Below are 13,401 nucleotides of genomic sequence, written 5' to 3'. Positions count from 1 at the left end.
ACGTAGACGCCTTGTACATTATTTATCTGTTCTATTGTTGTTTTATTTTGGTATTAACTTTTATGTTTGACTTCGTTTTGGCTTCGTCTCTCTGTAAACGCTTACACAACTTGCAACATGTGCCACACATTACGCATACGCCTAAATACGTAGGGTCTGTCGCGGCAGACGTCGCTGGTGGAGGACCGCTTAGAGTCCTCCGACGATGATGAATATCAGGATGAGCGCGCAGGTATGTTGTCAGCCTCCTACGACCACATCCACATGCTCGCCCGCTTGCCCGGCATCCGAACCCTGCACGATGCATGGAAGACCAGTAGCTTGCGTGTCTCTCGCACTCGAACCAAATTCTATGTCAGCACGCCACCCCACAACACCAGCCACAACACCAGCAACACCAGCAACAACAACAACAACAATAACAGTAACAGTAACAGCCATGACCTTGACAGACCTGACAATGTCAACAGGAGCTCCAGCTGCGAGGCGGTGCCAGCCACTGGCAGCCAGGATGCGCCCGATTTGGTGCGCGATCTGCTGCACGCCGAGCGTCCGGTCTCGCTGCGTCAGTTCTTCCATTGGCCCAGCCTGAAGACGCACTTGTGGCGCAATCGGAGGCAGCGCCAGTGCCAATCGTTGCAGCCCCACTTTCGCCTCAATGTGCCGCAACGGTTGCGTGCCACGCCCATTATTGTGGTGGAGAACTACGATGGTCGGCAAGTGCAGCGAGCGCGCACCGATCTGGTGCTGCATCCGCAGACCACTCAGGCCACACTCGGCACCATCCTGGCCGTGGAGCCAGCCCAAGCCGTCGGCCAGTCGGCCAAGAAGCTGCGCCGCTCCAGCAGCTCCTGCGGCTTCTGGAGCAAGCGCTGGCCGCTGTTTCGCAGCAAATCGGAGCGAAAAACGCGCGTGGCACCCACCGAAGCTACCACTGCCGACTGCAATGACTGTGTGACACAATGAACTACCACCACCACCACCAGCCCACAAACCACTCGCACGAACTGTTACTACCACACCGTTGAACATTCAGCACCGCTCAACTTACACAACTCTCGCTTCAGTAGTTCTTAGCTAAATTTTTGCTCTAAACAATTTGCGAACCCTGCAGGATAAACATTTCATTTGGAATTTGACTCGAAATTGCAAAAAGGAGCTTTGGCATTTGTTGTGCTTGCCAATTATGAAAAGTATTTCAAGATATTTATTTTCCAATTTTTTTACACTTTTAAGTTTTATAAGTAAGCCATAGTTTGTTTTATATATTCATGGAAAATGTTATTTAATATTTTTATTAAAATAATTATTAGTTTTGTTTTAAATTATTATGAAGTAAAGAATCTGTACATCTATTACCATTAATATTATCATAATTATTATTATTATAATTATTAATTTCTCTATGTTTAAGTTGTTATTGTCATTATTCCTATTGTAGCAGCAGAAAATTTTGTATTGCAAGTCATAAGCTAAGCCATTTGTGTGTCCTTGAGAAAGGACTTTCAATAAATAATAGTCCTAATCACTACAAACCGTTTAACATATGTCTTACTGCTCAGAATAGCCAAAAATGCAGCAGAAATAGAGCCGTTATGCTGCAGATTTAAATAGGTCCATTTCGCGGGACATTCAAAATATAACCGCCAAATTTGCCCCGTTTGGGTATGCAACAGAAATTTTAATCGTCGGATTTTTTAGTTACTTTCTGGCCATTTCTGTTCGCCTGGTACTTCAGCTGCATTTTCATACAAATTTCGGCTTGCAGCCGCCCTCAACGGTCGCCCCTTTCGGGTATGCTATGATTTTTTTCTGGCAACTTTTTTAGCTACTTTCTAGCCATTTCTGTTCGCCTGGTACTTCAGCTGCATTTTCATACAAATTTCGGCTTGCAGCCGCCCTCAACGGTCGCCCCTTTCGGGTATGCTATGATTTTTTTCTGGCAACTTTTTCAGCTACTTTCTGGCCATTTCTGTTCGCCTGGTATTTCAGCAGAATTTTTGTTTAAATTGGCAGATCCAACGGTTTAGGAACATTGTGAACGTTAAATTTTTAAAGTTTACCCTACTCAAGTAAAGAAAAAACCGGTTTTGTTTAGTTTTTAATATAATTTATTTTAAACTCTTAACGTTAACAAATTTGTTATTAATTACAACTACTTAATTTATTTATAGTTTTTACAAACAAATATATATTTAATTCTTAAAAAACTATTATTTGTTGTTTTTGTTTTAAACTATTAATGGTTATTTTCCTGGCGGCTTAGAGGCTATACTGCGTTTTCGAACTCGGGCAGGTTTACAGCATAGATCTGGAAAGATAAAAGAAAAATTATATTAAATTCAATAATATTTTGATAAATGAGATGAAGGGTACAGTTTTTTTTTTTTAAAGCTCTAAAAGTTTTGTTTAATCTACGATTTCTGTACATATGAGATATATATTTTTATATATTTTTATTTTTTCCAATATTTCCTGCAGGGTAACTATGCGTAGCTAGTTTATTCTTAACATGTAGTGTTGTTTGCGTAGTTTTCTTTAAAATACAAACAAATTATGTGCATTTTGAGCATAAACAAAGAGAAAACAATTTGAATTGAAAGGTAAGTATTTAACAAATTAAACCATTTAGTCGACAGGAAATGTTATTCGCTTTTCCGGTGTTTAAATTACACATGAATTACATTTTAAAGCGTACTATATATACATAGTGCATATATATATATATATATATATATATATATATAGTATATTCGATTTCACACACATGCACACGCACGAACGCCATAAATTGCCATCAACAGAATTTCAGCACGATTAACTCGATAAAAATGATACAAAACGTAAATGGTGTGTGTGTGTTTGTGTGTGTGCGTGTGAGGGAGTGTAATAGCGAGAATGTGCGTGTGTGAGGCATATGCCACATGTTGCCCAGCAACGTTTTTAATCAATTTAATCGCGTCATTTAATTGAATTAAAGGCAATCAATAAATTGCACTTGCAATTGCAATTCCACCCGTCGAATAGTCCAAATGTGAAAACTTCGCTAAAATCTGTGCCGAGGTAAGCGCTGCGTTTCCACAGTTTAACAATTCATCAATTCAGCTTTCCACACACACACACACACACAGACACATACAGATACACATACTTCAGGCATGTTTTGTTGCTTACTTTCGTACGTCTAAGCCCCGTCATCAAACCTGGAAAAAAGCAATCAGAGCAAAAGAAAAGCAAATCAAATATAAATTGAAAAGTTTTTGTATCATATGTAAATGTTACTACTATATGCTATATTTATAACTGATTTACTTAAGCTCATCATATATATATATATATATTGATTCCAATCGAAAGTTTTATGCCCGTTCCTTTCTCTTACTCGCTCACTCACTTCACACACACACACGCTCACACACACACACGCCCACACACACACACAGAGACACACACTTTCTCGTTCTCTCTCTTTCTAACTCTCGATGTGTATATATATAAATTTGACAGTTTATTCAAGTTTTGTTAAATTAAGTTGCCTTTGCAACTCAACTCGTTGGTTCTTTCTATCTCTCGCTCTGTCTCTCTCTGTGTGTGTGTGCGTGCGTGTGTGTGTGTGCCTCACTTTTTTGGCAATAGCTAGAACCACCCAAATAAAATGAAATGCTATTCTTTCGTTTTCAAACAAAAATGCCAACTGCCAACCACAACCACCCAACCACAACCAACATCAGCAACCACCAGTTTGAAAACCAGTTCCCGCAGCTCACTGCAGCATGCATCACAGCAGTAAAGAAAACGAAAACAACAACAACAACAACAATAACTGCAACAACTACTACAACTACTACAACAACAACACAGCAACGCCTGCGTATGATAAATAATCAAATAACAAAATATTTATCAATTACCATTTATCACTTGGCTAAAACAACATTTCCAGTAATAACAGCTCAGACGGCATAGAACAACAAGAAACCTTTCTCTTTGCCTCTCTTTTGTCTCTTTGCTATTTGGCATGCTCTGTCTCGCTCACTCACTGTCTCTGTCTCAACTAAGCTCTGCGCGCACCGAGCCCGAACCCAATTCGTGTCCTTCCCCTCCGATTCTAGTCGCCAAAATGTTTCCCAACTTTTATCTTTATGACGTGCTTAATTGATAAAATTTGTACTTTCTAGACGATTTCGACGAGTTCTTTTAGTCTAACAGAACAAATACACACACACACACACACATAAGCAAACAAACAAGCAAACACGTTTATAAACTTATCTAAACTGGGTTAGACTCGCAATCCGCATTACCTTTCAAATATACAAGCATACCTCACTGCAAATGCTGAAATATTTTTGAGAGCTCTACATCAGATTTACAAAATAAATAAATACAAATTATAAACAACTACAAATCTAGGCCAATAATAGGCCATAAACACTAAATGAAGATATATAGCTTAGATTATACACTTAGTTGTTGGCCACGTTACACCCCAGAAAAAAAAGAAAAAAAACTTCTCTCTCTGTCTGCAAACAAAGCTGCGAACTGGCCCAAGTAAGTAGCAACCGCTGTCATTTAGCCTATATACCCGATAGCATATATATATATATATAATAAATATCATTAATTTATCATAGATCTCTTAGAGATGCTTTAGCAATTTGATTTGCAAACACATTTGATATAATTTTCGCTCTTTTTTATTTTTGTTCACCTGCAACTCCAACTATTTAGTTTCTCTTAGTTATACAAAAAAAAAAAAAAAACACAACTTTAGTAGCGCAATAAATAGCAAAAAAAAAAATAAAAATTCAAGCAATATCATCCAAATTTTTCTCTTTTATACATATTTTCCATAAATTACCATCATATATTATATATGCCCTACCTTATTTCTCCATGCCAGATCATTTCGCTACAGGAGGAGGAGGATACCACAAAGGATAAGGCCTAAGACCCGCACTTGGCTAATGCATAAACGTTAATTACACTAGGGATCTAAGTAAATGTTTTAAATGTTAAGCAATAATTGAGCAATTGGCTTCGACACACACACACAGATACACCCATTCAACAATACAACCACACACTCCTACACTCACATACTAAGCCCCAAAAACTCAAGTGATCTCCCTTTGATAAATGTCTTAATACCTTAACTTACTTAACTTTATATTTCACTTGTTTCATTTCGAGTTCAGTTCCATATTTCTATATACTCGAGTAAAACTCACATTTAGTTTCGTGCTTAGAAAAAGAAAACCCTTTCTAACAATTGTAGTCTCTAATTGCAAAAAACCACCGTCTCAGACTTTATATAGAATTTAGCTTGCTAAGTGAACAAATTTTGAAATTTTAATGTTGTAGAACGTTTTATGTACTTGAAACTAACAACTAAATGTTGCTAGACATATATAGCATGTAGATTATATAGAGGACAAAAAAAAAAAAGAAAAGAAAAACAAAAACAAAAACCAGAAAAAACTTCAATAAGGGGTTAAAAGCGTAACTATGCTTAACAAACAAAACAAAGGAAGATAAACAAGAAACCTAAAGCGAAATCCAACAGTTTGTCACAAAAGTAAGGCCACAACAAATGCTGAATCGTAAGCAAACTAGAAATTTATAAACAACTTAATCAAAGAGCACACTTGATTTCCGTTGCAGTTTCAGTTTCAGCATTGTAAATATTAAACTATATATATATAAACAGAATATATATATATAATTCTTTAACACATATCCATGTTAATTGTGTGTGTATTTAGTTTAAGCATCGACTCTGTTCTAAGCGCACCTATTTTCTATCATTTCCGCACGCATCTTAGATCAACTTCAATAACTATCTGACAATCAGATGTTCTTTGCCTAGAACAAAAAAATACAAATAAATTTAAAAAAATTAAAAACAATGAAAAAAAACCCCAATTTGTAGTATTTAGAGCAAACACTCAGAATATTTCGGGCTTGTGTCATATAGGCCGAAGCCGAGTCTAAATAGAGAACACACACTGTCTATGTCTATTACAAGAATTAAATTAAACTTTACTGCAAAACAGCAACAAGAAATTGTGTTTTATTAATGATGCAGGCGAAACGTGTTGCTAATGATCGCCATGGCAATGGCTTATAGGTAATTTACAGATAATTCATGCAGGTGAGTAGCAAGCAAACAGATTCGATTCATTTGCCACTTTGATCGACAGCAATTAATGATGGCTCAGCTGCTGCTGCTGCGGTAGCAGACTGCTGTGCCTCGGCAACGGCAACATTTTTATTACACATTATGACACCGTGTTGTTGTTGTTGGCCTTGCTGCATGTCAAATGGCTAACAAAGCGGGCCAACTGAGCCGCAGACTCAGCCATTTTGTTTGCACTGTCTAATGAGAAAAGTTTGCGCAAAACATTGACAATGAAAGCAGTTGATAACAGTCAGCGCGACAGAGACGAAAGCACTAGAGCGAGATGGGTAGATGGCCAGAGGGAGAGAGAGCAGAAGCAGACGAGGCATAATACAAGCAACCTGAGACCCAAAATTGTATATGTGGGTTAAGCCTTTGTGTGTATATCGGTGTCTCCGTGTGTGTGTGTGTGTGTTTGTGTGTGTGTTTGTGTGCGGTTGACATTGAGCAGAGGAAACATGAACCCATTTTCGGTCTCAATACAAAAAGAGTAAAACAAATCTTTATGCTGTGCACACACACACACACACACACACACACACACACATACATATTAATATATGAACACACCCGCTGTTATATGCTCTTTCCATCGATTGTTATTTAAACTTTTGTTTGACCGAAACAAAGTCACATATTTCGAATTTTATGCTGTTCTTTGAATTAAATAAATGCATATACATAAATATATACACATACATACATACATAATAATGCCTGCAAGTGCTTATGTGTATGACAGACATGAATGTCGTTAAAGAGCGTCTCAAAGGCTTTAAGTTCGGTTTAAGTTTTTTTTATATTAAGTTTTATTTATATTTTATTATTAAAATATATGTGCAATAGTTTTATAGCAAATCTAACAACATATCCCTGATATCCCTGACGAAGGCAACTAAAACCTAAGAGTAATAAGTTAAACTAGCTTTTCTTTTCATTTATATTCTCAATTTCGTCTATGAAATAAATTCAGCGCAATTATTTATTATAAAACTTTTCTGCATAATATCAGAAAATTCTATAGTACTTTTGCCCTGCTAAACAATGAATTCAAATAGAACAAGTAAGAAGGCTCCAGTCGAGACTGCTCGACTAGGAGATACCCTGAACCCTCCAAACTGATATTCTAATCATTCTGGACTTCTTTTATGCACACATACATACACATGCACGTATAAGCACGCGCTTTGCAAACTGCGCAGCTAGCAGCGGCTGCGCTTGGGCTGCACTGCAGTGTGGGCAATATAACGAGAATTTATTTGTTGAATAATTTCTTTTGTAGACATACGATCTTAATGAAACTTTTAGAGCGTAATCATATGGCTTAAATGTGTGTACATTTCAAAGCACAAGTCTCTAGTACTTGAAATGCGTTTTTTACAAATTGGGGGCGAAGGGGGCGTGGTATCCAAAATCTGTAAATTACAAAATCTTTGTATCCATTAACTTTATATACAACGCAAATTTGAAGTCTCCAGGTCTAAAAGTGTTCAAAATAAGCTGAAAAAACATTGTCGATTTTTCGATTATTCTCGATAAAAAAGTTATCGGATGAGTTATCGAAAAAATAAAGCAAACTTGTACTGCCTATGGTATACACGAGTATGCTTGCCAAATTTCAGCTCTCTAGCTCTTATATCTTCTGAGATCCTTTTGCTCATACGGATGGACGGACGGACGGACGGACGGACGGACGGACGGACAGGGCTATATCGACTCAGCTCGTCGTCCTGATCAAGAATATATATACTTTATGGGGTCTGCGATGATTCCTTCTGCCTGTTACATACTTTTCACAAAACCATTATACCCTGATTTCCCATTTTCAATGGGTTCAGGGTATAAAAATATATAGTATTTATAGTCGTATAGTCCACCCTCACACAGCTTTGTCTAAGCTCAGCTGCGTTTTCTCTGGCATATAGAAAAAAAATTGTGGCAAGGCTTAACTAACCTTTTTTTTTGGCTTTTGTTTTGTTTTGCTTTATTTTTTTGTGAAGCGGCTATTGTGTGGAATTCTTTTTAGCCGTTTTCGCTTTAGCCCGAAGGCTTCTAATTACTTTTGTTTCAGCCAGCGGCCAGCCGCACGGACTGAGAGCCTGTCGACCGAAACTCATTGAAAACTGATGCTGTGATGAATTGTGTGCCGCTCGAATGGAATTCAGTGCGGCTTTGTGCTCGTATTTATTGAACCGCAGTCAAATGAAGTGCATGACTGTGTACCAGCAGCTGCCATTACACTGACTAATTGAGGAGCACCACCAGCAGGGGCAGCTGGAGCAGCAGGAGCAGCAGGAGCAGCACCAGCAGCAATCTAACCACAACAGCAAAGGAAACGGCAAACTGTGAGCTTGATGAATCAGAATTTGCTGCCAGCTTTAACAAATTCTCATCACTTTCGGAATATTTTGTGCTTAGACGGCGCATTAGATGCACGAGCGACTCTCGAACTCGACGTAATTGCAGCACGCATACGCAGCGTATGACAGGCCAAAGGCATACATCACCCATACGCAGCGTATGATGATGAGGAGCGGCAGGAGGTGAAGGCTGACACACACACACATACACACACACACACACACGCAATTAAGGCGACCAGCTGCCAAAAGTTTGCAATCTGTGCGCTTTTGTCAGGACTTTTGGCACAACAATAAGTATGTATTAGCAAGTTTTCTGTTCTGCAGTTTTGTGGGCTTTTGCCAGAGACTTGGAAAGTTGAATCGAGCTGAGCTGAGGAATGAAGCTGTCCAGCTTACGCACAAGCCCAATGCGAATGGAGATTAAATAAGCCCAGCCCAAAGAAAAAGACAGAGAGTGTGTGAGAGAGAGAGAGAGAGAGAGAGAGAGAGAGAGGCAAAGAGAGAAGGACAGATTTTAAGCAGTTGCTGCTTGAACTTTTTCTTCCTCTGCTCATGCATGATTTTCCTGAAATTCAATTTCCCCCTTGCATTAAATGCATTAAAAGCTGCTGTGGCGCTCAGCTTGAAAACAAAAGAAAAACTGAATGAAAGCACATTGATAGCTGACATCAGTTTCATGAGCAAGCTGGTCCCTTGCTCGGGAATTGCATTCAATATTGTTTATCATTTTAATAAGTAGCTACGCCCGAGGAGCACACATTTCATTTATGTATTTTGCTTGAATACGCGCGCTGGCAATCAGCTAAAAGCATCCAAGTGAATGCTAAAAAATGCATTACGATGCGCATCCTGCTGCACACTGAGATATCAGAAAGCAATTTCCGCTCTGCTCTACCTAATCCCACATAACAATGAAGTGACAGCGGGTGTTTATGCAAACCAGGCCAAGAGACGTTGTTGCCCGGGCAACGTCTCAATAGCTAATAGAACAACTCTAGCCAGCCAGTTAGCTAGCTAGTCAAGCAGGCGGACAGGCAGGCAGTCAGGCAGTCAGGCAGTCATTCAGTCCAGTCGTCCAGGCAACTGCTGTCAATCGAACAAATAGCAAAAGCAGAAGCAGCAGCAGCAGCAGCAGCAATAACAATCGAAACTCGCTTTAGTTGCCTTTAAATAGTGAAAGCAAAATGTTTTGGGGTCTGAGCAGTGCTTTGGATCTGTACGAGGAATACTTGAAGGCCTTTAAGCTCAAGGATGAGCCGGAGGCCGAGGCAGCAGAGCAACAGCCTAAGGCTCTCAATATACTCATCTGCGGGGGCGCCGATCCCAGGCATGTGATCAAAACACTGGCCAAACGATATACCCATGCGGGTAAGCCAAAGTTGAGGATCTATATGCTGGATGCCTGCGTGGAGATTATAGCCAGGAATATGCTGCTGTTGGGCCTGGCTCTGGAGCCAGCCGAGTCGTTCAGCCTGGTGTGCAAGGCGCATCTCTTCATGGACATCTATGGCAATTCGCTGCTGCGTCCCAGCTCACATCATTATGTGGCCGCCAAAGCGCGCACCTTGCTCAACATGATCTGCGATGAGGAGCAGCTGCAGCGCCTCGCTCCGATGCTCAATATCGAGTCACTCAAGTACAAGGAGCGCGATGGCCTCGAGATGGCCTTCAGCTACTGGCAGCCGCAGCAGCAGGTCTACGATATACAACGCTACTGGGAGCAGCGCGTGCGCGCTCTGCTGGGGCCGCGCTACGATCATCGTGAGGGCGCCTTCGACTGGGATCTGAGCATGACGCTGAAGAGTCGCGAGGGGCAGCAGATATGCTCGCAGGAGTACCGCTATTGGCGGGAATCGGGCGTGGCCTTCGTCTTTCCCGAGTACGAGCACTGCAAGCCGAACAAGACACTGGCTGCGGGCCTCGTGCGCAATGGACGCACCTTTCTGCATCGTGGCTACGTGGGTGACATACAGACGGGTCCGTTTTGCGGTTTTGGACTGCGCAGCTCGGAGGAGCGGCTGCACAACTCGGTGCATGGCGACAACGACTATCGAGCCACAGACATAACCGAGCGCAATCTGCTCGAGTTCTTTCACGAGCTGCAAACGCAAACAGTCTACGAGCATGACAAAGACATCTCGAGGCGCTATGGCTCAACGAAGCTGCTGATGACGCCGCTACTCACCCACAACGAATGCGACGCCAACGAGGGGCAGCTGAGCTATGACAAGCCCTGGTTGCCAGTGCCCGATGTCGAAGTGCACTTCATCTCGCCCATGGAGATAAGGGAGCTGCAGAGGGGCGCACCTCGTTGGCAGAACCACTTCGATGTCGCCTTCGTTGCCTACAACTATTATACTTTCCTGAGCAAAGAGTTCTTTGGGGCACTGCGTGAACAATCGCTGTTTGTGCTCGAGACGAAACTGTTGACTGTCGAGCGCACCGAGCACATCAAAAAGTTCGAGGCGACGGCTAAGGAGCTGTTCAAGTCGGCGGGTCTGCGACCTTGCATCAACTATCAGGCTATCAATGCCAAAAATATGCAATTGAGATATAAGAAGACGCCAGGCGGAGCTGGCGACGACGTGGACGAGTTTCCAGAGGAGCCAGAGGAAGTCAAGAAGGACTTTGATGAAATGGGAGATTATGAGACTAGAAAACAAATAGAAGAGATGCAAGACGAACGAACAGTGCAATCAAATGAAAAGGAAAAGACAAAGCTGGAGGAAATCCAAGACGAGCCACAAAGGAAGGGCTTAATAATAGAAGAAATAATAGATAAAATTCAAGAAGTTCCTAAAAAGGAAATTGAGAAGAACGAGACGGAAACAAAACGGAAAATAATTGAGCTAACTAAAGACCATTCGATGAAAGGCAATGCAAAGCAAATTGATGAGCTGAAATACAGGACTGAGAAGCTGGAGGAAATCCAAGACGAGCCACACAGGAAGGGATTAATAATAGAAGAAATAATAGATAAAATTCAAGAAATTCCCAGGAAGGAAGCAAATGAAAAAGAGACGGCAATACAAGAGATTAAGAAAGGCCAGCAAATTGAGCTAATTATAGACAATTCACTCAAAGAAGAATATGAGACTGAGAAACTGGATGTGCAATATAGAGTAAAGGAAGAGGGACTATTGATTCGCGAAATAACAAATGAGGCTACAAAACTAACGGTTCAAGGTAAAGATAAACAGGAACCAAAGGAGCTCGACTCGTCCCAACAGTCGGATGGTAGTGAAATGGAATTCCATGACGCTTTATCAGGGGAGCCAGTCGATGATTAATTATATTTGGATTTCAGCTACCTCTTTTAATAAATTGTTCAATAAAATTAGCATCGTAAAATCTAGATATTTACTAGTTTCTTTTTGTTGTTTTCCTTTTGCCGGACGCCCACTTCTCTAAATCAAATTCCAATCCTTCCTTGTGTTGGCGCAGTTTTTGAGGCGTGGAAAAGCTCGTAGATTCATTGCGATTGTTTTCATACTTGAGCAAGTGATCGATGCGCACGTTGAGCTGGTTGGCGCGTTTATTGAATGTCTGGCGACGTTCGTATTGCTCTGCGCCCAGATCGATGACCTTGCGCCGCGGCACATGCTGCAGTGCCGTATCCCAGTCTCCGGTTTTCTTCAGATCCAGCATAATATTTATCATTTGATTGAGGGTAAGCGATTTACCCGACCCGGATCCCCATTGGAGGTATCGGTCTAAAGGCAAACGTGCCATGCGCAACCCCAAACGTTTGGCCTTCGCCAGCGAAAGCGGCTCATTGTTCACGGTGTCCACCATGGCACCGATTATGTAAATATCATCCGGATTGTAGGTAACCAGATCCTCGCGACAATGGGGCGTTAGGTATACCAGCTGATTTTTTGGAAAGAGCTCTGTGAAGCACTTGGTATGCACATTCATGGGAAACTCTGGATTAAGCATTGTAGGTATGAAACGCTGAAGGCCCTGCATGCATTTTCCCTCTAAGTTAGCATTGCAGAAGTGCAGATCAAAGGGCTCGTCATTCGCGCGATTCTCTGCAAAGCTGAGCATCAATTGCTTGGCAGCATTCGAGCATTCTCGATTGTTCATGTACGTATCGTAGGAGCAGTCGAGCACCATTTTCGGGGCGAACTGCATGGCCCGTGTCAAGCGATTATTCTGCCAATGATTGATAGTTGTGTCGTAGATCCGCAGAAACATGGACGTATGGCCCAGGCCATAGATGATGTGTGTGTTTTCCTCGCGCTCCTTGCGCAGGTCAGCCAAACGGCGTTCTGTGTCTTCGGCTCGCTGCTCCTTCTTACGTTTCTCTGATGCCTTTTTCATTTCGATTTGCCAAAGAAACGCATAGTACTTGATGCGTGCCGATTTCGTTGGCAAGGTCAGTATATGGGCCCAGTGATGATCCTTGAAGAATTCTAGGCCCGGCACACGGCGTCCCTCCTGATGCGCTATGTCTGCCTCCAGCTGCAATACCTTCAGCCGCTTGTCCCGTTGTTCCGCTGTCTCAGTTGTTGTATTGTCTGTCAGGGCTGTAGGCATGGATTGTGCGAAGGGATTCACATATTTCTTACTGGCCGGCTCCAGATCTGATTCTCCCAAGGCGGCATTTTCATTGGCCTTTGTTGTGAACGGGGCACAGAGGCAGCGCCTCGCTTTAATTCGAGTGGCACCATTCAACAGTAATTTGGCCGTTCGCCATTGCACAACATTTTTTAGCATGCTTTAATCAGGTATTTACAAAATATACAGCGCTGGATGAAAAATTACAAGCACGCGGAACTTAAATAACTGTAACAGCTGAGCTGCATTGCTGCCAAACATCGCAAGCTAAACGATGATCTATCGATATGTGTC

General features: G+C 41.6%; 3 protein-coding genes across 18 annotated transcripts in view; 2 read left to right on the top strand and 1 right to left on the bottom strand.

The window, feature by feature from the left end:
* Positions 1-5,919, top strand: part of LOC108615683 (protein qui-1) — a 61,233-nt gene extending 55,314 nt beyond the window's left edge. For 7 of the 11 annotated variants that reach the window (XM_089469986.1, XM_089469984.1, XM_089469982.1 and 4 more), the window contains 2 exons: positions 154-4,551; positions 4,904-5,919. In XM_089469986.1, the coding sequence (XP_089326112.1) occupies positions 154-966 (813 nt within the window). In that variant the 3' untranslated portion in view covers positions 967-4,551; positions 4,904-5,919. The remainder of the gene's footprint in view (positions 1-153; positions 4,552-4,903) is intronic. The other 4 variants (XM_089469987.1, XM_089469988.1, XM_089469981.1 and 1 more) reach the window with 4 other exon arrangements.
* rswl (tRNA methyltransferase roswell) lies at positions 2,170-13,387 on the bottom strand. Of its 6 annotated transcripts, none has more exons than XM_089470001.1 (3): positions 11,909-13,387; positions 3,175-3,218; positions 2,173-2,311 (listed from the first exon to the last, which is right to left on the bottom strand). In XM_089470001.1, coding segments are annotated over exons 1-2 (1,359 nt in total). In that variant the 5' UTR covers positions 13,267-13,387; the 3' UTR covers positions 2,173-2,311; positions 3,175-3,217. The 6 variants fall into 6 exon arrangements, 4 of the variants coding, with proteins under 4 accessions (XP_089326126.1, XP_089326127.1, XP_089326124.1 ...); XM_089469998.1 differs by having other exon boundaries at positions 3,175-3,203; positions 11,909-13,385; XR_016270259.1 differs by having other exon boundaries at positions 2,223-2,311; positions 3,152-3,203; positions 11,909-13,386.
* On the top strand, positions 9,370-11,899 carry Dnaaf3 (Dynein axonemal assembly factor 3). The gene has a single exon (XM_018010355.2). The coding sequence runs from the start codon at positions 9,729-9,731 to the stop codon at positions 11,832-11,834; it is 2,106 nt and encodes a 701-aa protein (XP_017865844.1). The 5' UTR covers positions 9,370-9,728; the 3' UTR covers positions 11,835-11,899.
* Positions 13,388-13,401: the final 14 nt, after the last annotated feature.

Source organism: Drosophila arizonae, chromosome 5 (genome assembly GCF_054131065.1).
Source record: "Drosophila arizonae isolate 15081-1271.41 chromosome 5, UAZ_ARI_1.0, whole genome shotgun sequence".
NCBI lineage: Eukaryota > Metazoa > Arthropoda > Insecta > Diptera > Drosophilidae > Drosophila > Drosophila arizonae.
This window is presented reverse-complemented; position numbering and strand designations above follow the sequence as displayed.